At 47.0% G+C, this 26,044-nt stretch overlaps 1 protein-coding gene across 1 annotated transcript in view; it reads left to right on the top strand.

Annotated features, from left to right (window-relative positions):
* LOC309557763 (uncharacterized protein) overlaps positions 1–26,044 on the top strand; it is a 228,439-nt gene that overhangs the window by 55,976 nt on the left and 146,419 nt on the right. Inside the window, exons 13-24 of the mRNA XM_082260528.1 lie at positions 372–587; positions 2,033–2,163; positions 5,507–5,661; positions 7,684–7,841; positions 9,861–9,965; positions 12,452–12,525; positions 12,612–12,753; positions 13,218–13,313; positions 15,162–15,241; positions 19,916–19,999; positions 20,737–20,803; positions 24,465–24,572. Coding sequence (XP_082116654.1) covers positions 372–587; positions 2,033–2,163; positions 5,507–5,661; positions 7,684–7,841; positions 9,861–9,965; positions 12,452–12,525; positions 12,612–12,753; positions 13,218–13,313; positions 15,162–15,241; positions 19,916–19,999; positions 20,737–20,803; positions 24,465–24,572 — 1,416 coding nt within the window. The remainder of the gene's footprint in view (positions 1–371; positions 588–2,032; positions 2,164–5,506; positions 5,662–7,683; positions 7,842–9,860; positions 9,966–12,451; positions 12,526–12,611; positions 12,754–13,217; positions 13,314–15,161; positions 15,242–19,915; positions 20,000–20,736; positions 20,804–24,464; positions 24,573–26,044) is intronic.

Here is a 26,044-nt window from a genome sequence, read left to right as displayed (position 1 = left end):
CAAAATAAAAAATTGCTTTACTTCTACTTTATTGAGTGTTAATATTCTTTAAGTTGTGTGCATTTTATATCTGTGCCCCCTTCTTCCCAATTTCACCTTCCTAGCTTTGCAGATGCTGAGTGCCCCTGTTCTGTCTCATAGGGTTTATTTACTAAAAGTAGAGAGTGCAAAATCAGATACAGCTGTGCATGGGAGCCAATCAGCTTCTAACTTCAGCTTGTTCAATTAAGCTTTGACAATAAAACCGGAAAGCTGATTGGTTTCTATGCAGAACTGTACCAGATTTTGCACTTTTCAGTTTTAGTAATATGACCCTTACAGGGTTCCTATATAACAACAATATATAACAGTTTCATTGTCTCTGGATTCAGGTCCGGAGTTCTCAAACTATCTCCTGCCCAGAAACGCTTCAGGGTGACCCCAGTCAAACTGTGGGACAATTCGGTTCTGCCATCTCCGTTCTACCCGACCTGACTGGAGATCGACTGCCAGACCTGGCTGTTGGTGCCCCGTATGAGGACAATTATAAGGGAGCCGTCTACATCTTCCCAGGTCAGGAGAAGAGCTTTAGAAGATCGTATATACAGGTAAAACCATAGGACTGACATTTTATTATCACTGTTTCTGGGTAAGCTACATGAGCTAATGTCCCTGTTTCTGGGTGTCGTATATCACCTAATGTCCCTCTTGCTGGATGTTCTACATAATCTAATATCCCTGTCACCGGTTGTCTTATGTGACCTATTATCCCTCTTGCTGGTTGTCCTACATGGCCTAATGTCCCTGTTGCTGGGTTTCCTACATGGCCTAATGTCCCTGTCGCTGGGTTTCCTACATGACCTAATGTCCCTGTAAATGGGTGTCCTACATAATCGAATGACCCTGTCACTGGGTGTCCTACATGACCTAATGTCCCTGTCTATAGGTGTTCTCAATGCTCATGTTGCCAAGTGATCTACATAGGCTAGTGGTATTGTCCCCTTTATTCTCTAATGTCCCTGTCGTTGGGGAGTTATACATGATAGATGTCCATGCTTCTAGGGATCCTCTGTGGTTTAATATTCTTGTCACTTTATGTCCTACATGATCAAACATAATGCTGCTGTGTGGGTGCCCTACGTGGCTTAATGTCCCTGTCACTGGGTTTCCTACAAGATCTAATGTCCCTGACACTGGTTGTTCTATGTGACCTAATGTTGCCGTCATTGAGTGTCCTACATGACCAATTGTTGCTGTCACTGGGTGTTTCATATGACCTAATTTTCCCCTGTCGTTGGCATCCTATATTGTCTAATGTACCTGTTGGTGGGTGTTATACATAGTAGATATCCATCCTACTGAGCATCCTTTCTGGCCTAATGACCTTGTATCTGAGTACTCTACATGGTCCAATGTTCCTGTGACTGTGTGTTAAACATAACCTGATGTCCTTGTTTATGGGTTTCCTACATGGTCCAATGTTCCTTTCGTTGTTTGATCTACATGTCCCACTCATTGGGTGTCCTACATAGTTAAATGCACCTGTTACTGTGTGTCCTACATAACCTGTAGCTGGTTGTCTTACATGGTCCAACGTTCTATTTGCCATTTGCTCTACTTGTCCTGTCATTAATGTCCTATATCATCTATTGTCCCTGTCAGTAGGTGTTATACATGGTAGATGCCAATACTGCTGGGTGCCCTACATGGTTTTGGTTTACATTTACTATTGTTTAGGCTGGAGGTAATTCTCTTGTCCTAAAAATTGTAGCATGATGCAGTGGCCGAATTTCCTAGAATAATATCACCTTAGTCGGATTTGTTTAAAAATTCAGAGCTACTTTGTAAATAGGTAAGGACCAGAAACCATATCTCTCTTAGATGAAAATCTTGGCCGAGAAGGGTTCTTTATCCAAGCACAATGTTCTGATGTGTTTTCCAGCTCTAAGTCAACAAAATTGAATATATAATGGATGTTATCCTTTCAGGTTACTTTCCTTCCCCTGTACCCCCATCTCTTCCTGATTTCTCTTTCTGTGTCTTCCTTCCACAGAGGGTCACTGGAAGCATGGTCAGCAGTGGCATAAAGTTTTTCGGGAGGTCATTAAGTGGAAATCTGGACATGACGGGAGATAGAATTCCAGATGTCACCATCGGGGGTGAAGGCCGAGTCCTTATACTGAAGTAAGAAGGCAATATTTTTAGGGCACAATGGGTTTGCATTGGGTACCATTGTCTAATATAATCCTAACACAAGATATGGCCTACAGCTTAGACCCCTATCATTCCAGTTCACACCACTGCACTGTGCTGGAAAATAAAATGGTACAATGGAATTCACCACATCGCACTGTGGCTAATAGAACTTAATGATATGTCACTTTGTGACATTTCAGTAGAGTTCTCTCAAAAAAAAAAAATTAAAAAGTAAACAGTGCAATGCACAGAGATCAGAACATCGGCACTCTTCCAACCTTCGCACACCAGTGGCATATGGCTGTCTTCTCTGGAGACAAGCAAGCTTAGAGAGTTCCTAAGAGTCACCAACCAGTTAACTTGAGGGGAGGTGCATCGTGTTGCGAGAAGTGGTGACCCAGAGCGAGATTGCAAAAAGGAAAACTTGTTTTGAAGAAGAAGGCTCAATTGACTAGACAACCCATCGGAAAAGCACTACGCCAGAGAAACACTCACAGTGGATTTAGATGCACCAACAGTGTCTTTCTCGGAGGATGGAATGTGGTCTGGTCAGACCGGACCCAAAGGGGAGGCTTCTGCAGCAGGAAGGTGTATCCCTAGCTCTACTCATCAGGAACTTCTCCCTACTGCTAGACACTTTCCCTGTCAGATGGGGGATCTGTCCCTAACATGTCCACTCGCAAAAATTTGCATCAGTGCCAGGAGCCAGGGTCTTAAATAGTCTCTGCCACAAGATGGCCACCAGAGTCACATGAGCATCCAGCATCCAATCGGATTGCTGCCCCAGTGACCATAGAGGAACCATGTTTTTTTATAACTTCCTCTCCCTCTGCATTTCTGCTGTTGTTGAGTGCCACCTACAGTGGAGACAGCAGATGGCACCTGCCTACAAACTCACAGGAGTCAGGAGACATTCTCACCAGCGCACCTGTTATACATTTTTGGGTTAACTTTTAAATAGAACTATGGGCAAAACCATTTTTTTTTTCATTTTAAATAGAGCAAAGGAGGGTTATAACCTCTGCCAGATTGTTTTTCACCATCTGTGTCCCATTGCGGAGATTTACCTTCCATAGCCATACAGGAAGTGAGAGGAAATCCTTGCAAATTAAGGGAATTTCTTGGGGACCCCCAGATCACCAGAACTAGTGTCCCCATAGGAAAATTTCCCCTCTATTACTTTTCTGGGGACAACCCAAAATTTGGGGTTTTATTTTACTTTCAATGATAATGGTAAACAGGAGAAATAGAGAGGGTGAATCTCCCTAATGGCAGCACAGACAGCAATAAAACCTGACAAGCATTCTATCCCCTGTCCACTCTATTCAAGGCTAAAAAAAAATGTTTGCCTTTAGTTATACTTTAAGGAGAAGGTCTTTCCCATCAGGCTTATGTCTGGTGAGGAGTGCTATCAGTGCAGCTTTCCTCCAAGGGCTGCTGCCTATGGAAGGCTACAGATAAGTCCACCCTAATACTAAAATCCCTGCATCTATCCATAGTCTAAAACTAACCTATTTAGCCCTGTTAAGAATAAATCAATATACTTACCTTTTGAAGCCGATTAGACCCGATCTCATGCTTCGCTGTGTAGGTGGGTGCAGAGGACACGGCCGATAACAGAAACCCCATAGGTGACGTCACATGCCATTCATTTCACTTCTGTAGTCGGCCGAGTTCTCTTCAAAGCTTCCGCGGCTAGAGATCGGGTCAGATCAGCTTCAAAAAAAGGTAAGTATACTAATTTCTTCTTTACAGGGCTAGATAGGTTAGTGTTAGATCGTGGAGATCTATAGATGCAGGGATTTTAGTTTTAGGGTTGACTTATCCTTTAATGGTCAGGCCTGGGACTAGGTATGAAGCTGTCTTACCTGGAATGGAAGAAGCTAAACCAAACCTGGAGTGCCAGGGGAAGCAATCTCTGCCAGAAGAGTTGTTCTAGATTAGCAGCTGGAGCCTTACGAAGACTGGTAACCCCATGGAGAATGGGAATGGAGCCCTCTAATCACCAGTCAAAGTCCTACTCAATTACATAAACACTGGACTCGGCCTAAAGCCTCTTATTCTTTAAAGCTGGGAGTGGAGAGTGGAGCCTGTGCACAACTGTGCTTTTGGTACCTGATGTCTTAAACCCTTGCCCCTCTTTGTAGCAATGGCTGCCAAAGAAATACAATCTTTTGTCAAAGTTATTGGCGCCCAAAGTCTAACATTTCCTATTATTTGCCATCGGCTCGGCCCCAGGATCAAATGTTGGCCCACTGTTTCTCTGGGGGTCCTTAATATGTCACTAAGGGTCAGGCTTTGCTACACACAGATTCACAGAATGGATAAAACAGAAGCAGGGAGATCCTTGTACGGCAGGTCTTCATATACAACTTCCTCTGCAGCAAGGAGAACACTGATCAGTACAGCAATAACATCACTAAATCTGGTAGGATGAGCAGTCAGAGGACACATTGCCTTAGATGATCTCACACTGCACATACTGTATATAGATATAAGGATACAGAACACGAGTGCCTGGGCACAGGACATGCGCTGCTAACAATTAAGAGAAATTTCAGAAAGAATGGTGGATTTTCAGGACAATAACAATAATACCTTGATGTCCCCTTTAATATAGCAAATCAGATCCATTTCATGTGATGTCACATGTAATGGAACTTAGACCCACACTGTGTTTGTGGGCTTCCGTCAGTATACGGCTTCCTCCAGTCATGAACATTGATATCCAATCCTAGCCGCCCCCATACAAAGCTAGCCGACAACTTCACTTGTACTGGAATCTCTCTTTATTGAACAGACACACAGAATTTATATACAGCATGGACCTCCCCCTCCTGATCAGATTACCACACACAGGTCAGGGGTTGCCTGATTACATTATCATATGCAGATGAAATTGTATACAGAAATAGAATTAACATATCTAAAGAACAACCAACACAAACAGTATACTATTTCCACTTAGCAACTAACAGATGACAATTATTCAATCAACCTGAGCCAATTAACTAGCGGACTTTCCATCCTCGAGCTCCTGAAACACAATACATATTATCTCAATACACAAACAATAGGGAAAGCCTGTCTCACACTGAAGGACAGGGAACAGAAGCCAATGTGATTGGATCTTTCAATGAACATGTTCAGAATCAAACATGAATAGTCCTCACATATTTCTTGAGAGATATTGTTGATAAATATTACTCTCCCATTTGAAGTTATCCAAACCATGAAGTATCTGTCTTTCACTCCCAGTGACGGTGAGTACCATCACATCACATATTCCAGTCACATTGTCATCAGTTCCTCTTTCTGACCCCTATTGTAGATCTCGACCGGTGATTGGTGTGTCCGTGTCCATGACATTCGAGCCACAAAAAATTCCGCTTTCTTCCTATGAATGTTCAGTCCCCGGAAGAAAGGAATCTGCAACAAAAATCACCTTGTGCTTCACCCAAAAACTGAAGAGCATCCAAGCCACAGGTAAGTGTTACTGTTATGGGTGGGGATTAAAGGGGGGAAACGTGATGCAGATATTAGAGCACCCTCTAGTGGTGGTCTGTATGTCAGACAGTATGGTCAGAACACTTGTGGTATGAAAATGATTAGAGGATATTTGAAAAATATACTGTTTTTTTTTATTTTTATCAATGATTTATTCCAAGCACTGTCCATAAACTTTCTCTGAGGTAAGAAGAACAGAAAATCCCAATCACAGAGTACATAATGGGCAAACATGACTGCTGATGTGTAGGTATTGTAGCTCCAGGGTAGTGAGGTGTTTCCTCACCCAGGAGGTGCAGCCCTTTTTATATATCGGTACAGGTTAGCAGAAAAGAAATGTCCAAAATAATTCATTTTAGCTTTATTGAACTCTACAAAGTATGTCCCAACCCAGAGTATTGCCCCAGACCCCACAACCCAGCATAGCAGACAGTCTTCATTGCTCTTCTCCTGGAGTTTAGGGACAACGGCTCAGGACACAGCCTCTTCCCAGTCTGTCTGGGAGCCCATCATAGCCTTCAAGTGGCCCATTCATAAGAATGGGCCTTGACTCACCCAGGACAGGGGCTTTTGGAGGGGACTGCAGGCTAACCTCTTGCCTACTGACTGTGGGCCCTGACTTGTGAGGGAACACTGCTCTTTGTGGGGTGCATTCTTGGGGGACCCTTGGAGTGGTAATGTTACTTTGTATTCAAGTCCATATCTCCCCAAAACACACCGACTCCGGGAGTTTAGGCCCAGGATCCATGTTAAAGGTCTAGATGGCACATTATAAGCCATGAATGCTCAACACAGGGAAACTCAAAGCAGATGGTAATCTCATCAACAAGCCACCTGTCTTTCACCCATTGTTAATTGTGCTAATTATTTATCACACTAATTGTCTGCTAGCAAACTATTCTGGGATGTGTTTACATTTGTTATAATGTGTATTGTACTTTGTAAGCTTGATGCTGGACAGTCTGTTACTCTCCTGTTATTGTCTGTGTATTAAGGTATTATGTGTTTTCTGCTAAGCTTGTCTGTCCCATGGTTAATTGTTAATTGTGTCACCTATTGTTTGCCTGCTAGCATTCTGTGCACTCCACCTAGGCTGGTTTAAATGCTGAGTTAATTATCATGTTAATTATATTTCTGTATACAGTTGTGTTTGCATATAATAATGTGATCAGCCTCACCTAGTTGTGTAGTATAAATTCTCTGTTTTCAAAATAAACATTTCCAGTTTTGCAGCTAAACTAGTCCTGTCTAGGTGGCACTTGGTTGCAATTTGCAGCTATAATATCTGATATCTATGTTTAGACTGGAGGAAGCGCTATACTAATGGAAGCACTCAAGCGGAGTGTGGGTCGGTTCCGTCACAAGAAGGAGTCTTGGAGAGGGTGTGGGGTGGCCCAGTTCTTGGCCTGACCTCTCTATGGGCTCCGTTGTGATACTTTACCAAAATGTGTCTTGGAGAAATTATGGGATGACCCAATTCTTGGCCTGTCCCCTTTATGGGGTCAGTTGTGATACCTTACAGGAGGGTGTCTTAGAGGGGGGGTGGGATGACCTAGTTTTTTGCTTGGCCTCTCTTTCCCTCCTTACAGGCAGTTGTGATAATTTACAAGAAGGCACCATGGAGAGGGTGTGGGATTACCAAGTTCTTGGTCCGAGACCCCTATGCAGTCAGTTGTGATACCTCAGAAGGTGTCTTGGAGAGGGTGTGGGATGACCCAGGTCTTGACCTGACTACTCTGTTATCAGGTGTGATAGCTCACAAGAAGATACTTTGGAGAGGGTGTGGGATGACCCAGTTCCTGACCTGACACCTCTATATGATCATTTGTAAACCTCACAGGAAGGTGCCTTTGGAGAGGGTGTTGGGTGACCCCGGTTCCTGGCTCGAGCTCCCTATGCAGTCTCCATGTTGTCAGTTGTGATACCTCTTCAGACAGGTCATGAATGAATGGATGGATGCATATTGACTGTCATCATTGACATTATCTCTTTTTCCTCCAGGTGGAATCTCGGCACAAGTTAACTACACTCTCCTGCTGGACTCGGCACTTACTGTACCCCGAGCTGTCTTTTCCCGCCAACCTGACACCAGGACAACGAGCCAGTCCATGGAGCTTTTGAAGGAGAAGGAATGTGCCCGGCACACCATCCTCCTACCTGTTAGTACCAAGCCAATACCTGCCGAGTGTAAAACTTCAACTATCTGTTTCTGCCTGTCCTGGTGACAACCAAACCCACCTTCCTTGTACGGATGTTGTAGGGACAGAAAGTTAGAGGAAAACCTCTTGAATGGGGCAACTGAGAGAACGAATCCCCTAATTGCTAAAACTTAATAACCTAATGCGAGTTAGGAAATAATACATGACCTAATATGAACCTCCATGAAGGTCTCACTGACTTTGGAAGACCAAAATCTAAACTCCCTCTGGGTCCCAAATCCTATTGCTGCCAATGTTAAACTACAAACCTCAGAGGACCAGACAGAACTAGGTACATACAATGACGGAGTGGTAAAAGCAATATGGCCTTTTACATTCTGGATGGCAGAGGTGACTCTTGATTCTGGTCCTCCAGAGTTCTCCAACATAGAAATATTCATGACAGATTGGAGTCCTATTAGCTCACTCCATACGGGTGATATGGGAACAGAGGAGAGTTAAGTCACAGATTTGCTATCTATACTAGGGAGAATTTTAGTTATACAGATAAAAAAATTTGTATGCGGGGGTTGGTACCTCAAGCCAAATTGGATGGGACTTTTTAGGCAAGTAGAAATATTTAAAAAAAATCTCAGTTAATAAAAACGAAGAATATTTAATATCTTAAATATGATACAGGTAAGTACATAGTTGTGAATATTTTGGGTGATAGACCCAAGTGAAAGAGTGTCCAAAGTCAGAAAGTTATGTGACATATGTGAAATCGGTGACAATTTAGGATAATCTCTGCAGAGATTTCTCCTGCCTTTGTCCCTACGCATTTCGGCTTCCTCTTGAGCCTTTTTCAAGGGTGGTTGTCACCAATTATATATGTTTTTTTGTTCCATGTATGATTTTGGTATGCATCATTAGTCAACAGCGAGAACCAGAGCCACCTCCGGGAGCTTTGTATGTTGTCTTCCGGTTATCCTTTAAGTTGATATGCCTCCCTCTGTTTGTAGGGATCTTGATATTGATCCGGGTGATCCCTGAGTCCTATCGTGGTAGGTGGGCATCCGCCCTTGTGGGGTGCTTTTTTAGGGTGCCTTCCTGTTAGCCTGGTGGGTGTTGCTTCTATGCTGCAGTCCGCTGCTCTCCGTCCTTGCTCCTTCCTGGCCGTGGGGGAAGTGAGATCTGATACAGATAAAAAAATGGCCCCTATTCTTGTAGGATTCATGATCAGAGTCTGAGTGTCAATACCCAATCTCCACAATCCTCTGATTAGCAATATTTATTAATCAGATCACCTCTAAGGTGACTTTTTCCAAACCAAACAAGCTGTCATGTTCTGGGGTCAGGCTTGGAGGTCAGTGTCTTTGTGACACTGGCAAATAGAAAATGCAGGGACCTAGCTTAAATCGGGAAGCTAATGGGAGGAGCAAAGGGTTCAAGGTTCAAGAGAAACAAGACGCACAGAAAAGTTGTCAAAGGAGTTAGACAGAAAACTGTCCAGCATCTCAGGTGCCTCAGCAAGAAGCACCTCAGCCAGACACCACAGAGGTTGCAGGTTCAGACCCGGGTCCTGGCCCAGCTTATCCAACCTTTCTGCCGTAGAGAAAACTTTGTTGTCAGGTTGAACAGGCAGAATAGGTGCTAGAAGGGTGTAAGTCCTTATATAATTGGCCTCGCTTTATTGTCCACTAATGAGGCCTGTGTGGAGAGGAGGGACCCGGGTTGCAATGCTGAGTAAAGACCAGCATATAGGGAAAATTCTCACACTTCCTTCTGGTGACCTCCCATCCCTTTTATTTATATAGCTGCTGTCTCTGAGCTCCCTTCTTATCTAGTTGATCTTGTCTCACCATAATGTGCTACCATGATATAACACTGATGGCCAGCAGTTAGTGTTCCTCTGAACGGTGATGTGGTCTCAGGATCAGGAAAGTCTCACTCTCTGATCATAGGAGATTGATGTCTAGGAAATGAGCAATGTATGCAGATAACACGTCTTATTTGTTCCCTCTCCTCTCTGTGTCTCAGGAGTGTGTGGAGGACTCTCTGACTCCTCTCCGGGTGTCTCTCAGTTACTCCCTTCTGGGAAATCCTGTGCTGAGTGAGGACACGAGGACCAGCTATGCTGAAGAGGTATGAAGAGCGTACACCCACCATTGTGCATTACATATCTTACACTCGGGGAATAATCTTTAATGTCGGACAATTAGCCGCACTTTGAAGTTCACTAATGAGGGCAAGTGTGCACAGTGGAGACCTGGGCTGCAATGATGACTAATGGCCAACAGATGGCAACGCCCGGCTGATTCTTACACTCGTTGTGGTGGAGAACTCCTGTCCCTTTTATTTATTTACCTGCTCCCCCTGATCATGGAGTTTGGTATTTTATAATTATAACAAAAATTAGACATGTTTTGGGACGTATCTTTGTTTTAAATGTAACAAAAATAAAATAGAAGAGGGAAACGGAATGTTAATTTTGAACATTCATCAACCAGCTTCCCCGGCAGGGCTGTCTTAATGCATGGGCACCCTTGGGCACTGCCCAGGGGCTCCAGGTGCATGGGGGCCCCCATCTTAATATTGCATTACATCATACTTGCCAACTGTCCCGGTTTTGCTGGGATAGTCACACTTTTTACAAAGCTTTCCAGGGATGGCCAGCATCCTGGAACCTTTACTTTGCCCTCCTGATTCCAGTATCCTGCCCTCCTGATCCCGGTATCCTGCCCTCCTGATCCCAGTATCTTTCCCTCCTGATCCCAATATCTTGCCCTCCTGATCCCAATATCTTGCCCTCCTGATCCCAGTATCTTGCCCTCCTGATCCTGGTATCCTGCCCTCCTGATCCCAGTATCCTGCCCTCCTGATCCCAATATCTTGCCCTCCTGATCCCAGTATCCTGCCCTCCTGATCCCGGTATCCTGCCCTCCTGATCCCAGTATCCTGCCCTCCTGATCCCAGTATCTTGCCCTCCTGATCCCAGTATCTTGCCCTCCTGATCCTGGTATCCTGCCCTCCTGATCCCAGTATCCTGCCCTCCTGATCCCAATATCTTGCCCTCCTGATCCCAGTATCCTGCCCTCCTGATCCCGGTATCCTGCCCTCCTGATCCCAGTATCCTGCCCTCCTGATCCCAGTATCTTGCCCTCCTGATCCCAGTATCTTGCCCTCCTGATCCTGGTATCCTGCCCTCCTGATCCCAGTATCCTGCCCTCCTGATCCCAATATCTTGCCCTCCTGATCCCAGTATCCTGCCCTCCTGATCCCGGTATCCTGCCCTCCTGATCCCGGTATCCTGCCCTCCGGATCCCAGTATCTTGCCCTCCTGATCCCAGTATCTTGCCCTCCTGATTCCAATATCTTGCCCTCCTGATCCCAATATCTTGCCCTCCTGATCCCAATATCTTGCCCTCCTGATACCAGTATCCTGCCCTCCTGATCCCGGTATCCTGCCCTCCTGATCCCAGTATCTTGCCCTCCTGATCCCAATATCTTGCCCTCCTGATCCCAATATCTTGCCCTCCTGATCCCAGTATCCTGCCCTTCTGATCCCAGTATCCTGCCCTCCTGATCCCAGTATCCTGCCGTCCTGATCCCAATATCTTGCCCTCCTGATCCCAGTATCCTGCCCTCCTGATCCCAATATCTTGCCCTCCTGATCCCATTATCCTGACCTCCTGATCCCAGTATCTTGCACTCCTGATCCCAGTATCTTACCCTGCTGATCCCAGTATCCTGCCCTCCTGATCCCAATATCTTGCTCTCCTGATCCCAGTATCCTGCCCTCCTGATCCCAATATCTTGCTCTCCTGATCCCCCCCCTCCCCATACTTTGCCCTTCTTTCTCCCCCCTGTACCCCACTTTGTGTTGAGTACTCTTTCATTCATGCGATGTCTTCTTATTGTTTAAAATCAATTTTATTAAAAGTACCAAGAAATATATGTTTAATTCTATCGACTATTTATGCTTTAATTATTGAGATTGGGTGCGTAAATTTAGGGCAGGCTGGTAGGGGCCCCAATGCATTACTTTTCCCTGGGGCCCATGATAGTATTAAGGCAGCCCTGCTCCCCGGTATTCTAGCAGATAACTCATGTAGGTGAGATATTCGTTTATAAATTATTCCTAACACTCTCATTCTGCTATCGGCTGGGCGAGGGTTTCATTGATGTGACTGGGCGTCATTTGACGTCCTTCACAACATGTAATCGGTGGCACACCGCATCTCCGATCACGGTAAAGAGACGATGATGTAGGCTCTTTACCATGTGATCAGCTGTGTCCAATCACAACTAATCACAGAGTAAATAGGAAGTGCCAGTTATCGGCATTCCTCTATTCCAGCACATGAGTACAGGAGAGCTGATAAGAGGCTCTCCTGATAGGGGGGGATCTGCACCGATTATCAGTGAAGTCCCATAAGTGATGCCTGCCAGGGCCAATAGTGATGAGACAAATGATGATGTCTTGGAGGAGATGATAAATATCAACCCAAAAAAATCTCAAGAGAACATAATACAAAAAACTCTTCTAGAGGTCACCTATATACTTTTCATTATCTAAGCTGATGGTGTCCTCAGTGGCTTATCGGATTGAGGCTTCCATATCTTCACAGGTCCCGTTTCAGAAGAATTGTGGTGGGGATGAGGTGTGTGAAGATGATTTGAGGCTGGCCATCAACTTCACTGGGTAAGATAGACCCCCTCAGTCCAGTCACCCCCATACTGCCCCCCCCCCCCCCCATTGCTAACAGGTATCTTATCTCCCTCTGACAGTGTCACCCAGCTGGTGGTTGGGACATTGCTTGACATCAATGTGACGGTCTCTGTGAAGAGTTTACAAGATGATTCATACAACACCCGCGTTCTCATCCCCTTCCCCATTGGCTTGTCATATCGTTTGGTGTCTGTTATTCAGGTAATTGGGGGGCCCTCTATGGGAAGATGTCGGTATAGGGGGCCCTCTATGGGAAGATGTCAGTATGGGGGGCCCTCTATGGGAAGATGTCGGTATAGGGGGCCCTCTATGGGAAGATGTCGGTATGGGGGGCCCTCTATGGGACGATGTCGGTATGGGGGGCCCTCTATGGGAAGATGTCGGTATGGGGGGCCCTCTATGGGAAGATGCCGGTATAGGGGGCCCTCTATGGGAAGATGTCGGTATGGGGGGCCGTCTATGGGAAGATGTCGGTATGGGGGGCCCTCTATGGGAAGATGTTGGTATGGGTGGCCCTCTATGGGAAGATGTCGGTATGGGGGGCCCTCTATGGGAAGATGTCGGTATGGGGGGCCCTCTATGGGAAGATGTCGGTATGGGGGGCCCTCTATGGGAAGATGTCGGTATGGTTGCTGAGTCTAAACCTTAGTTTGTATGTCTTGTAGAGTAACAAGAAAGTGACCGTTCTGTGCACTACTCTGGAGGGTCAGAATGTGGTCAGCTGTGCCGTGAATAGACCTCTTCTGAGACCCAACACCACGGTAAGAGTGCCGGAGAGGAGGACATCTGTCCAATTACCTCACCCCATCAACATTAGAGATGTGCACAATGGAAAAATGGGTTTTCGTTCGGATTCGTTATAAATAATTGTATTTGGTCATATTCATTATATTGGAATTATTCGATTTGGAATGTGTTTCGTATATTCAAATTCCTTTCGTATATTTGTTATTTTCAAATCAATTCAAAAGTCAAAAGTCGAAATTTTAATTTCAAAATTCAAATTTCGGAAGACTGCAATATTCATTCTATTTAGTTTTATTCTATTCTATTCAAATCTATTCTACTCCATTCTTTTATTTTCTATTCTATTCTTGTCTATTCTATTTTATTCCATTCTATTCCTTTTTATTCTATTCCATTCTTTCCTTTTCTATTTGATTCTATAAAGCAGCCTAAGTAGGAATCATCATCTTATTTCATTTTTATACCTTACTGTCTTTATTGCAAATGTTTCCATTGTAAATTCAAATTCATTTTCAGATTAATTTTCAAATTTGAATTTGGATAATTCATTTAGTTATAATATTTAGGATTAGTTGAAATTTGATAATATTATGATTTGGAAACTCAGATACATCCGAATCTCAGAATATTGAAAATTTTGTCCAAATCTCAATTTGTAAGGAAACAAATCACACGTGTCTAGTCAACATACTTGGCCTGGAAGGTCTCTGGGCCTGGTCCATACATGGTATACAGCATGCTCCACAGAGTCTCTTCTCTCATGTGTTAGATGTTATAGGGGGTCTCTTCTCTCATGTGTTAGATGTTATAGGGGGTCTCTTCTCTCTGTGTTAGATGTTATAGGAGTCTCTTCTCTCATGTGTTAGATGTTATAGGGGGTCTCTTCTCTCATGTGTTAGATGTTATAGGGGGTCTCTTCTCTCTGTGTTAGATGTTATAGGGGGTCTCTTCTCTCATGTGTTAGATGTTATAGGGGTCTCTTCTCTCATGTGTTAGATGTTATAGGGGTCTCTTCTCTCATGTGTTAGATGTTATAGGGGGTCTCTTCTCTCTGTGTTAGATGTTATAGGGGGTCTCTTCTCTCATGTGTTAGATGTTATAGGGGGTCTCTTCTCTCATGTGTTAGATGTTATAGGGGTCTCTTCTCTCATGTGTTAGATGTTATAGGGGGTCTCTTCTCTCATGTGTTAGATGTTATAGGGGGTCTCTTTTCTTATGTGTTAGATGTTATAGGGGGGTATCTTCTCTCATGTGTTAGATGTTATAGGGGGTCTCTTCTCTCATGTGTTAGATGTTATAGGGGGTCTCTTCTCTCTGTGTTAGATGTTATAGGGGGTCTCTTCTCTCATGTGTTAGATGTTATAGGGGGTCTCTTCTCTCATGTGTTAGATGTTATAGGGGGTCTCTTTTCTCATGTGTTAGATGTTATAGGGGGGTCTCTTCTCTCATGTGTTAGATGTTATAGGGGGTCTCTTCTCTCATGTGTTAGATGTTATAGGGGGTCTCTTTTCTCATGTGTTAGATGTTATAGGGGGGTATCTTCTCTCATGTGTTAGATGTTATAGGGGGTCTCTTCTCTCATGTGTTAGATGTTATAGGGGGTCTCTTCTCTCTGTGTTAGATGTTATAGGGGGTCTCTTCTCTCATGTGTTAGATGTTATAGGGGGTCTCTTCTCTCATGTGTTAGATGTTATAGGGGGTCTCTTCTCTCATGTGTTAGATGTTAAAGATGACATGAGGGAGTATTTATGATTTGTTGAGGTTTAGGGGTTTTACCAACACAAGGATTCAAGTACACTGAACTGTGCAGTGATAAAGTGATAAACATTATTTTCTAAGAGCCATTCACATTTCTCTTCTAGGTGGTCTTCTTGGTGGACTTCCATGTTTCCTCAACAGCAGATCTAAAAGACTCTTTGCTGATGGCAGCTAATATAACCAGGTACCTAAGCCCAGACATGTCTATCTCTCTGTGTGCCAGGTTTTCTGATCTTTGTGTGCTGGGTTTCCTGGTCTCTGTGTGCTGGGGTTCATGATCTTTGCGTGGGGTTTCTTGGTCCCTGCGTTGGGTTCCTGGCCTCTGTGTGTTGGGTTTCCTGGTCTCTGTGTTGGGTTTCCTTGTCTCTGTGTTGGGTTTCCTGGTCTCTGTGCGCTGGGTTTCATGGTTTCTGTGTGCCAGGTTTTAAGGTCTCTGTGTTGGGTTTCCTGGTCTATGTGTATTGGGTTTCCTGGTCTCTGTGTTCCAGCTTTCCTGGTCTCTCTGTTGGGTTTTCTGGCCTTTGTGTGTTGGGTTTCCTGGTCTCTGTGCACTGGGTTTCCTGGTCTCTGTGTTCGCTTTCCTGGTCCCTGTGTGCCAAGTTTCCTGGTCTCTGTGCACCAGCTTTCCTCGTCTCTGTGTTGGGTTTCTTGGTCCCTGTGTTGGGTTTCCTAGTCTCTGTTTGCTGGGTTTCTTGGTTTCTGTGTGCTGAGTTTCCTGGTCTCTGTGCGCTGCGTTTCCTGGTTTTTGTTTGCCAGGTTTCATGGTCTCTGTGTTGGGTTTCCTGGTCTCTGTGCTGGGTTTTCTGGTCTCTGTGTGTTGGGTTTCCTGGTCCCTGTGTGCTGGCTTTCCTGGTCTCTGTGTGTTGGGTTTCCTGGTCTCTGTGTGTTGGGTTTCCTGGTCCCTGTGTGCTGGCTTTCCTGGTCTCTGTGTGTTGGGTTTCCTGGTCTCTGTGTTGGGTTTTCTTGTCTCTATGCACCAGCTTTCCTGGTCTCTGTGCTGGGATTCTTGGTCTCTGTGTTGGGTTTCTTGGTCTCTGTGTTGGGTTTCCTAGTCTCTGTGTTGGGTTTCCTAGTCTCTGTGTTGGGTTTCCTGGTCTCTGTGCTGGGTTTTCTGGTCTCTGTGTGTTGGGTTTCCTGGTCTCTGTGTGTTGGGTTTCCTGGTCTCTGTGTGCCAAGTTTCCTGGTCTCTGTGCACCAGCTTTGCTGGTCTCTGTGTTAGGTTTCTTGGTCCCTGTGTTGCTGGGATTCCTGGCCTCTGTGTTGGGTTTTCTGGTCTCTGTGCGCTGGGTTTCTGTGTGGCAGGTTTCATGGTGTCTGTGTTCGGCTTCCTGGTCTCTGTGTTGGGTTTCATGTTCTATGTGTGTTGGGTTTCAAGGTCTCTGTGTTGGGTTTCATGGTCTCTGTGTTGGGTTTCATGGTCTATGTGTGCTGGGTCTCCTGGTCTCTGTGTTGGGTTTCCTGGTCTATGTGTGCTGGGTTTACTGGTCTCTGTGTTGGGTTTCCTTGTCTCTGTGCACCAGCTTTCCTGGTCTCTGTGCTAGGTTTCTTGATCTTTGTGTTGGGTTTCTTGGTCTCTGTGTTGGGATTCTTGGTCTCTTTGTTGGGTTTCCTGGTCTCTGTGTTGTGTTTCCTGGTCTCTGTGCACCAGCTTTCCTGGTCTCTGTGCTGGGTTTTCTGGTCTCTGTGCGTTGGGTTTCCTGGTCTCTGTGTTAGCTTTCCTGGGCTCTGTGCTGGGTTTTCTGGTCTTTATGTGTTGGGTTTCCTGGTCTCTGTGTTTTGGATTTCCTGGTCTCTTTGTGCAGGTTTTCCTGGTCTCTGTGTGCCAAATTTCCTGGTCTCTATGCACCAGCTTTCCTGGTCTCTGTGTTGGGTTTCTTGGTCCCTGTGTTGCTGGGATTCCTGGTCTCTGTGTGCTGGGTTTCCTGGTCTCTGTGTGTTGGGTTTCCTGGTCTCTGTGTGTTGGGTTTGCTGGTCTCTGTGTGTTGGGTTTGCTGGTCTCTGTGTGTTGGGTTTCCTTGTCTCTGTGTGTTGGGCTTCCTGATCTCTGTGTTGGGTTTCCTGGTCTCTGTGTTGGGTTTCCTGGTCTCTGTGTTGGGTTTCCTGGTCTCTGTGTGCTGGGTTTCCTGGTTTCTGTTTGCCAGGTTTCATGGTCTCTGTATTGGGTTTGCTGGTCTCTGTGTGTTGGGTTTCCTGATCTCTGTGTTGGGTTTCCTGGTCTCTGTGTTGGGTTTCCTGGTCTCTGTGTTGGGTTTCCTGGTCTCTGTGTGCTGGGTTTTCTGGTTTCTGTTTGCCAGGTTTCATGGTCTCTGTATTGGGTTTGCTGGTCTCTGTGTGTTGGGTTTCCTGGTTTCTGTGTGTTGGGATTCTTGGTCTCTCTGTGTTTGCTTTCCTGGTCTCTGTGCTGGGTTTTCTGGTCTCTCTGTGTTGGGTTTTCTGGTCTCTGTGCACTGGGCTTCCTGGTCTCTGTGTGTTGGGTTTCCTGGTCTTCGTGTGCCAAGTTTCCTGGTCTCTGTGTGCCAAGTTTCCTGGTCTCTGTGCACCAGCTTTCATGGTCTCTGTGTTGGGTTTATTGGTCCCTGTGTTGTTGGGATTCCTGGTCTCTGTGTTGGGTTTCCTGGTCTCTGTTCACTGGGCTTCCTGGTCTCTGTGTGTTGGGTTTCCTCGTCTCTGTGTGTTGGGTTTCCTCGTCTCTGTGTGTTGGGTTTCATGGTCTACATGTGCTGGGTTTCCTGGTCTCTGTGTTGGGTTTCCTGGTCTCTGTATTGCGTTTCCTGGTCTCTGTGCACCAGCTTTCCTGGTCTCTGTGCACCAGCTTTCCTGGTCTCTGTGCTAGGTTTCTTGATCTTTGTGTTGGGTTTCTTGGTCTCTGTGTTGGGTTTCTTGGTCTCTGTGTTGGGTTTCTTGGTCTCTGTGTTGGGTTTCCTGGTCTCTGTATTGCGTTTCCTGGTCTCTGTGCACCAGCTTTCCTGGTCTCTGTGCTGGGTTTTCTGGTCTATGTGTGTTGGGTTTACTGGTCTCTGTGTTAGCTTTCCTGGGCTCTGTGCTGGGTTTTCTGGTCTTTGTGTGTTGGGTTTCCTGGTCTCTGTGTTTTGGATTTCCTGGTCTCTTTGTGCAGGTTTTCCTGGTCTCTGTGTGCCAAGTTTCCTGGTCTCTATGCACCAGCTTTCCTTGTCTCTGTGTTGGGTTTCTTGGTCCCTGTGTTGCTGGAATTCCTGGTCTCTGTGTTGGGTTTCCTGGTCTCTGTGTGCTGGGTTTCCTGGTTTCTGTTTGCCAGATTTCATGGTCTCTGTGTTTTGGGTTTCCTGGTCTCTGTGTGTTGGGTTTCCTGGTCTCTGTGTTGGGTTTCCTGGTCTCTGTGTGTTGGGTTTCCTGGTATCTGTGTGTTGGGTTTCCTGGTCTCTGTGTGTTGGGTTTCCTGGTCTCTGTGTTTGCTTTCTTGGTCTCTGTGTTGCGTTTCATTGTCTCTGTGTTGGCTTTCCTGGTCTCTGTGCTGGGTTTTCTGGTCTCTGTCTTTTGTGTTTCCTGGTCTCTGTGTGCTGGGTTTCCTGGTCTATGTGCACCAGTTTCATGGTCTCTGTGTTGGGTTTCTTGGTCCCTGTGTTGTTGGGATTCCTGGTCTCTGTGTTGGGATTCCTGGTCTCTGTGTTGGGTTTCCTGGTCTCTGTGCACTGGGCTTCCTGGTCTCTGTGTTTTGGGTTTCCTGGTCTCTGTGTGCTGGGTTTCCTGGTCTCTGTGTGCCAAGTTTCCTGGTCTCTGTGCACCAGCTTTCATGGTCTCTGTGTTGGGTTTCTTTGTCCCTGTGTTGTTGGGATTCCTGGTCTCTGTGTTGGGTTTCCGGGTCTCTGTGCACTGGGCTTCCTGGTCTCTGTGTGTTGGGTTTCCTCGTCTCTGTGTGTTGGGTTTCATGGTCTATGTGTGCTGGGTTTCCTGGTCTGTGTGTCGGGTTTCCTGGTCTCTGTGTGTTGGGTTTCCTGGTCTCTGTGTTGGGTTTCCTGGTCTCTGTGTTGGGTTTCTTGGTCTCTGTGTTGGGTTTCTTAGTCTCTGTGTGTTGGGTTTCCTGGTCTATGTGTGCTGGGTTTCCTGGTCTGTGTGTCGGGTTTCCTGGTCTCTGTGTGTTGGGTTTCCTGATCTCTGTGTGTTGGGTTTCCTGGTCTCTGTGTTGGGTTTCCTGGTCTCTGTGTTGGGTTTCCTGGTCTCTGTGTGTTGGGTTTCCTGGTCTCTTTGCTGGGTTTCCTTGTGTCTGTGTTGGGTTTCCTGGTCTCTGTGTGTTGGGTTTCCTGGTCTCTGTGTTGGGTTTCCTGGTCTCTGTGTGTTGGGTTTCCTGGTCTCTTTGCTGGGTTTCCTTGTGTCTGTGTTGGGTTTCCTGGTCTCTGTGTGTTGGGTTTCCTGGTCTCTGTGTTGGGTTTCTTGGTCTCTGTGTTGGGTTTCTTAGTCTCTGTGTGTTGGGTTTCCTGGTCTATGTGTGCTGGGTTTCCTGGTCTGTGTGTCGGGTTTCCTGGTCTCTGTGTGTTGGGTTTCCTGATCTCTGTGTGTTGGGTTTCCTGGTCTCTGTGTTGGGTTTCCTGGTCTCTGTGTTGGGTTTCCTGGTCTCTGTGTGTTGGGTTTCCTGGTCTCTTTGCTGGGTTTCCTTGTGTCTGTGTTGGGTTTCCTGGTCTCTGTGTGTTGGGTTTCCTGGTCTCTGTGTTGGGTTTCCTGGTCTCTGTGTGTTGGGTTTCCTGGTCTCTTTGCTGGGTTTCCTTGTGTCTGTGTTGGGTTTCCTGGTCTCTGTGTGTTGGGTTTCCTGGTCTCTGTGTTGGGTTTCCTGGTCTCTGTGTGTTGGGTTTGCTGGTCTCTGTGTTAATTTTTTTTTTATCTGCAGTGATAACAAAGATTCTGCCAACAATCGAAGGATGTCCTCAGCTAAAATAGACGTGTTGTATGCCATCTTTGTCACCGTCACCGGGTGAGTGCATCCAACCTGGCGCCTCATAAACAGATGGTTCTAGAGATCACACTTCTCTAAACTCACATGTGTATGATGACACTCTTCATACAGGCTCCTCACATTCTTCTCACTCTAGAAGAAGAATGTTGCTTTGATATATAGATAAGAAGTTGTATGGGAGTGTTTAGAAAAGTTTAGATGGATTGATGTTGTATGCGCTACAGAACCTTCTGACTCCTCTCAATAAACTTCACAACCAACCCCACCCCAAATCTATTCCTCGATTTATCTGCAAAGATCCTCGTAAGGCCAGAAATGGAGATACTAAAACTAACCACATTTTGTTCATCCTTGATGTTGTGTTGCTTTGGCCTGCAAGAGTCTTATGATAAATCCAGCCCTGCTTGACCAGAAGAACCACTTTTCTTTGGACATATACGAGTTTATTTTCTAAAAAATGAGTCACAATTCTGCAGAGAAGCCAATCAGCTTCTAACCTCAATTTGTTTAATTAAGCTTTAGCAATAAAACCTGGAAGCTAATTGGTTTCTCAGCAGAATTGTGACAGATTGTGTCCCCTCTAGCTTTAGTAAATAAACTCTATACTGTATTTTTATGGACACTCTTGGGTTTCCTGCATTCTTTACTGACAGACTGGACCTGTGTGGATATCTCCTATATCTACTGTCCTCCCATCATCACAGCTTGGGATGAACCCTCATTAACTCCTTGGTGATTCATTGTTTGTGTTTCAGCCTTGAAGAGTCCAGCAAAAACCATAATTTCACATCTGAGGACTCCACCATACAGCACAGCTACAGGGTAAGATCCATTGAATTTAGCAATAGAATTCCATGTGATGTTGGAGTGTAAACACAGATGAAGCCTCACATGAACAAAATGCGTCAGTGGGCCTCTCCTATGGATGAGGGACAGAGCTATTTTTACTGCATTCACAGCATGCTGAATTAGTGTGAGGATGAGCGCCATTTTCTTGTCACCGTGTAGCCGCTACTTCTTTATAGATTGATACACTTTAGGATTTTTTACCTATAGAATTTATAATACCTTCTTTTTTTTTTAACAAAGGATCAGTCCACCCATAAATGCTATTTAGTTATAGGTAGACAATGGTGGGTGGAGTCAGCCTCTGGTTGTCTTGAATTCACCAACATCGATATCGCCAAATATTCCTAAATTTGTTCCTGTCCACATGGAAGCTCAGGGGGCTCCTGCCAACCTCTGTGTGCCCCCACTCTTCATGTGGTGACCTGCCTGCTCTGCTCATTCCCTCCACCCATGGGATTGTTCTGTCTCTCTCTTCCATGTGTTCCTGCTGCCATGGGGTGTCCCTATCCTCAAGTGTACTATCCCTGTGCCCGCAGTGTCCTCATCCCCTCTGTGTGTTCCCTCCATCTTTGGAACCTCCTCACTTTACTCTATATCTTCCTACACTTATAGGGTGGCTATACTGCTCTGCATATTCCTTCCCCCCAATGAGAGTTTCCACTTCGCTCTATGTGTTCCCACCCCTTTGTAATGCCATTGCTACTCTCTATGTGTTCCCACTCTAATAGGGTGTTTCTCAACCCCTCTACATGTTTCTTCCCTCGTAGTGTGCCAGCTCCATTCCATGAGTTTCCATCCCCATGGAGTGTAACACCTCCCCCTATGTGGTCGCTGCTTACATCTATGTGTTCCCACACCATGGAGTGTCCCTACCCCTCCCATCTGTGTTCCCACCCATTACAGTTTTAACACTACCTTCTATGTGTTTAAGCCCAGTGATTGCTAATTTCTATGTGTCCCCATCCCTATGTGGTTCTTCTCCTCCCCTCTTCATGTTTCCACCTCCATAGTGTACCCTCTCCCTTCTGTGTGTTCCTTTTCCCTATAGAGTATCTCCTTCTCTCTGTATGTCCCTGCTCCTCTCTATGTGTTCCCACCCCATGGGGTGTCCCTTCTCCCATCTGTGCTTCCACCCAGTGGTGTATTTTGGTTTTGTGCTGCCCTAAGCTAGACTAAAATTGGGCGCCCCCCTCCTATTTAAGTTTGCCCACCCCTTCCTGTTTAATGGATGCGACGCCCTCCAAAATTGAAGAACTACAAGTCCCAGCAAGAACCACTGAGATCTCATGAGAGGGGGGTGAGAGAGAGAGAGGGGGGTGGGTGAGAGGGGGTGGGAGAGAGAGGGATGGGTGAGGGAGGGTGTGAGAGAGTGGGAATAAGAGAGAAAGGGGGTGAGAGAGAGAGCGGGGGGAGAGAGAGGGGGTGGGAGAGCCCCTATCCCTTCCTGCAGTCCCTCCTGTTCCCCCTGTCTGTGGGTAGGTGGGTGTGATGCACCTACCTCCCGCCCGTCCTCATCTTTTGGGCCCTCGGTCAGCCTGTCGATGTCCCAGCTGGGAGCAGAGAGGAGGTTTTAGAATGAGTGCAGGCTCTGGGAGGCGCCAGGGATGCTGCATCCGCTGCTGCTTAGGACAAGGTGGCGCCGTGGCACTGGAGGTCTTCTCCCTCACAGGCTCTCAGTTCTAGCCAGCTTCCAGGGTCGACCGGCTGCCCGCTCGCTGTGTGAAGACGCCGCAGCTCAGCAGCAGCTACTGTCAGCGGTGGATTGGTGGATTTTGCTTTGTTGCCCTGTACCCCACTGTCACCGGACCAGCAGGACTCTTTGGGCCCCACAAGCACTAGGTGCGGAGGAGCACAAGCACTAGGTGCGGAGGAGGAGGATGTTAAATCCTCCTCCACTTTGAATCATGGGCAGGGAGTCACGGCAGTGACGTCACTGGTTGCTAGATGCCAGCCGGCTCTAGCAAACAGTGGCCAATAGACTCTCAAGTGCAGGTGGGGGCAGCTATTTTTCTGCCCCCCTGCAAAGTGCTGCCCTAGGCCTGGGCCTTGTTGGCCTAGTCCAAAATACAGCACTGCTTCCACCACTACATGGTTTCCCTACCCATCCTTCTGTGCCCCACTATTAGGTGCTCCTGCCCACTCTTGTCTGCCCCCACCATGAGGTGTTCCTGCTCACCTTTGTGTGCCCCAACCATGAGGTGTTCCTGTCCATCTTTGTGTGCACCCACCATGAGGTGTTCCTGCCCATCTTTGTGTGCCCCAACCATGAGGTGTTCCTGTCCATCTTTGTGTGCCCCCACCATGAGGTGTTCCTGCTCACCTTTGTGTGCCCCAACCATGAGGTGTTCCTGTCCATCTTTGTGTGCACCCACCATGAGGTGTTCCTGTCCACCTTTGTGTGCCCCCACCATGAGGTGTTCCTGCCCATCTTTGTGTGCCCCCACCATGAGGTGTTCCTGCCCATCTTTGTGTGCCCCCACCATGAGGTGTTCCTGCTCACCTTTGTGTGCCCCCACCATGAGGTGTTCCTGTCCACCTTTGTGTGCCCCCACCATGAGGTGTTCCTGCCCATCTTTGTGTGCCCCCACCATGAGGTTTTCCTGTACATCTTTGTGTGCCCCCACCATGAGTTGTTCCTGCTCACCTTTGTGTGCCCCAACCATGAGGTGTTCCTGTCCATCTTTGTGTGCCCCCACCATGAGGTGTTCCTGTCCATCTTTGTGTGCCCCCACCATGAGGTGTTCCTGTCCATCTTTGTGTGCCCCCACCATGAGGTGTTCCTGCACACCTTTGTGTGCTTCCACCATGAGGTGTTCCTTCCCACCTTTGTCTGCCCCCACCATGAGGTGTCCCTGCCCATCTTTGTGTGCACCCACCATGAGTTTTTCCTGCCCACCTTTGTGTGCCCCCACCATGAGTTGTTCCTGCCCATCTTTGTGTGCCCCCACCATGAGGTGTTCCTGCCCACCTTTGTGTGCCCCCACCATGAGGTGTTCCTGCCCACCTTTGTTTGCCCCCACCATGAGGTGTTCCTGCCCATCTTTGTGTGCACCCACCATGAGTTGTTCCTGCCCATCTTTGTGAGCACCCACCATGAGTTGTTCCTGCCCACCTTTGTGTGCCCCCAACATGAGGTGTTCCTGCCCATCTTTGTGTGCACCCACCATGAGGTGTTCCTATCCACCTTCGTCTGCCCCCACCATGAGGTGTTCCTGCCCACCTTTGTCTGCCCCCACCATGAGGTGTTCCTGCCCACCTTTGTGTGCACCCACCATGAGGTGTTCCTGTCTACCTTTGTGTGCTTCCACCATGAGGTGTTCCTGCCCACCTTTGTGTGCCCCCACCATGAGGTGTTCCTGCCCACCTTTGTGTGCCCCCACCATGAGGTGTTCCTGCCCACCTTTGTTTGCTCCCACCATGATGTATTCCTGCACACCTTTGTGTGCTTCCACCATGAGGTGTTCCTTCCCACCTTTGTGTGCCCCCACCATGAGCTGTTCCTGCCCAATTTTGTGTGCCACCACCATGAGCTGTTCCTGCCCACCTTTGTGTTTTACATTCCCCTTGTTACATTCTCCATAATATAAAATAAATTAGGATCCTGATGTGTGTTGTCCTATTGTGTTTTTCACAGGTCAATAATCTGGGTCAGCGCAGTCTTCCACTCACCGTCGTCTTCCTTCTCCCAATGCGGCTGGGGGAGGCCTCAGTGTGGGAGAAGATCAGAATCAGCAGTTCCAAGGTAACACACCCCATGTGGCTCTGACCTCATATCCTCTACTGTGTCCTTCATACTGAACCTACCCTGAAACCTGGCTGGGCACAGACCAGCCCTCGTGTAAATATCTGATTTTCATTTTTATCATCAAAGTTCATTCCCGACAACTTTTGTGCTGATTATTTTCTTTAGAAGGTTTAGAACAGAAACCACAGAGATGATATAATGGTGTGGAGCACTCAGGGTACGGGTCCCTTCGCTCCCTGATCGTGCCAGGAACAGGAAAACGTAGCCGAATGGTTACATGGGCACAGAGCTCAGGATTGTTAGGGCATGCAGCATTGTAGCTGCACAGAGCTCAGGATGAATGGGGCATGCAGCATTGTAGCTGCACAGAGCTCAGGATGAATGGGGCATGCAGCATTGTAGCTGCACAGAGCTCAGGATGAATGGGGCATGCAGCATTGTAGCTGTACAGAGCTCAGGATGAATGCGGCATGCAGCATTGTAGCTGCACAGAGCTCAGGATGAATGGGGCATGCAGCATTGTAGCTGTACAGCACTCAGGATGAATGGGCCATGCAGCATTGTAGCTGTACAGAGCTCAGGATGAATGGGGCATGCAGCATTGTAGCTGCACAGAGCTCAGGATGAATGGGCCATGCAGCATTGTAGCTGTACAGCACTCAGGATGAATGGGGCATGCAGCATTGTAGCTGTACAGAGCTCAGGATGAATGGGGCATGCAGCATTGTAGCTGTACAGAGCTCAGGATGAATGGGGCATGCAGCATTGTAGCTGCACAGAGCTCAGGATGAATGGGCCATGCAGCATTGTAGCTGTACAGCACTCAGGATGAATGGGGCATGCAGCATTGTAGCTGTACAGAGCTCAGGATGGATGGGGCATGCAGCATTGTAGCTGTACAGAGCTCAGGATGAATGGGCCATGCAGCATTGTAGCTGCACAGAGCTCAGGATGAATTGAGCATGCAGCATCGTAGCTGCACAGAGCTCAGGATGAATGGGGCATGCAGCATTGTAGCTGTACAGAGCTCATGATGAATGGTGCATACAGCATTGTAGCTGTACAGAGCTCAGGATGAATAGGGCATGCAGCATTGTAGCTGTACAGAGCTCAGGATGGATGGGGCATACAGCATTGTAGCTGTACAGAGCTCAGGATGAATTGGCCATGCAGCATTGTAGCTGCACAGAGCTCAGGATGAATGGAGCATGCAGCATTGTAGCTGTACAGAGCTCATGATGAATGGTGCATACAGCATTGTAGCTGTACAGAGCTCAGGATGAATGGGCCATGCAGCATTGTAGCTGTACAGCACTCAGGATGAATGGGGCATGCAGCATTGTAGCTGTACAGAGCTCAGGATGGATGGGGCATGCAGCATTGTAGCTGTACAGAGCTCAGGATGAATGAGCCATGCAGCATTGTAGCTGCACAGAGCTCAGGATGAATTGAGCATGCAGCATCGTAGC

This window comes from Pelophylax lessonae (genome assembly GCF_965119305.1).
Source record: "Pelophylax lessonae genome assembly, chromosome: 6".
Classification (NCBI taxonomy): Eukaryota; Metazoa; Chordata; class Amphibia; order Anura; family Ranidae; genus Pelophylax; species Pelophylax lessonae.
The sequence above is the reverse complement of the archived record's forward strand: the minus strand, read 5'-3'. Positions and strand labels throughout refer to the sequence as shown.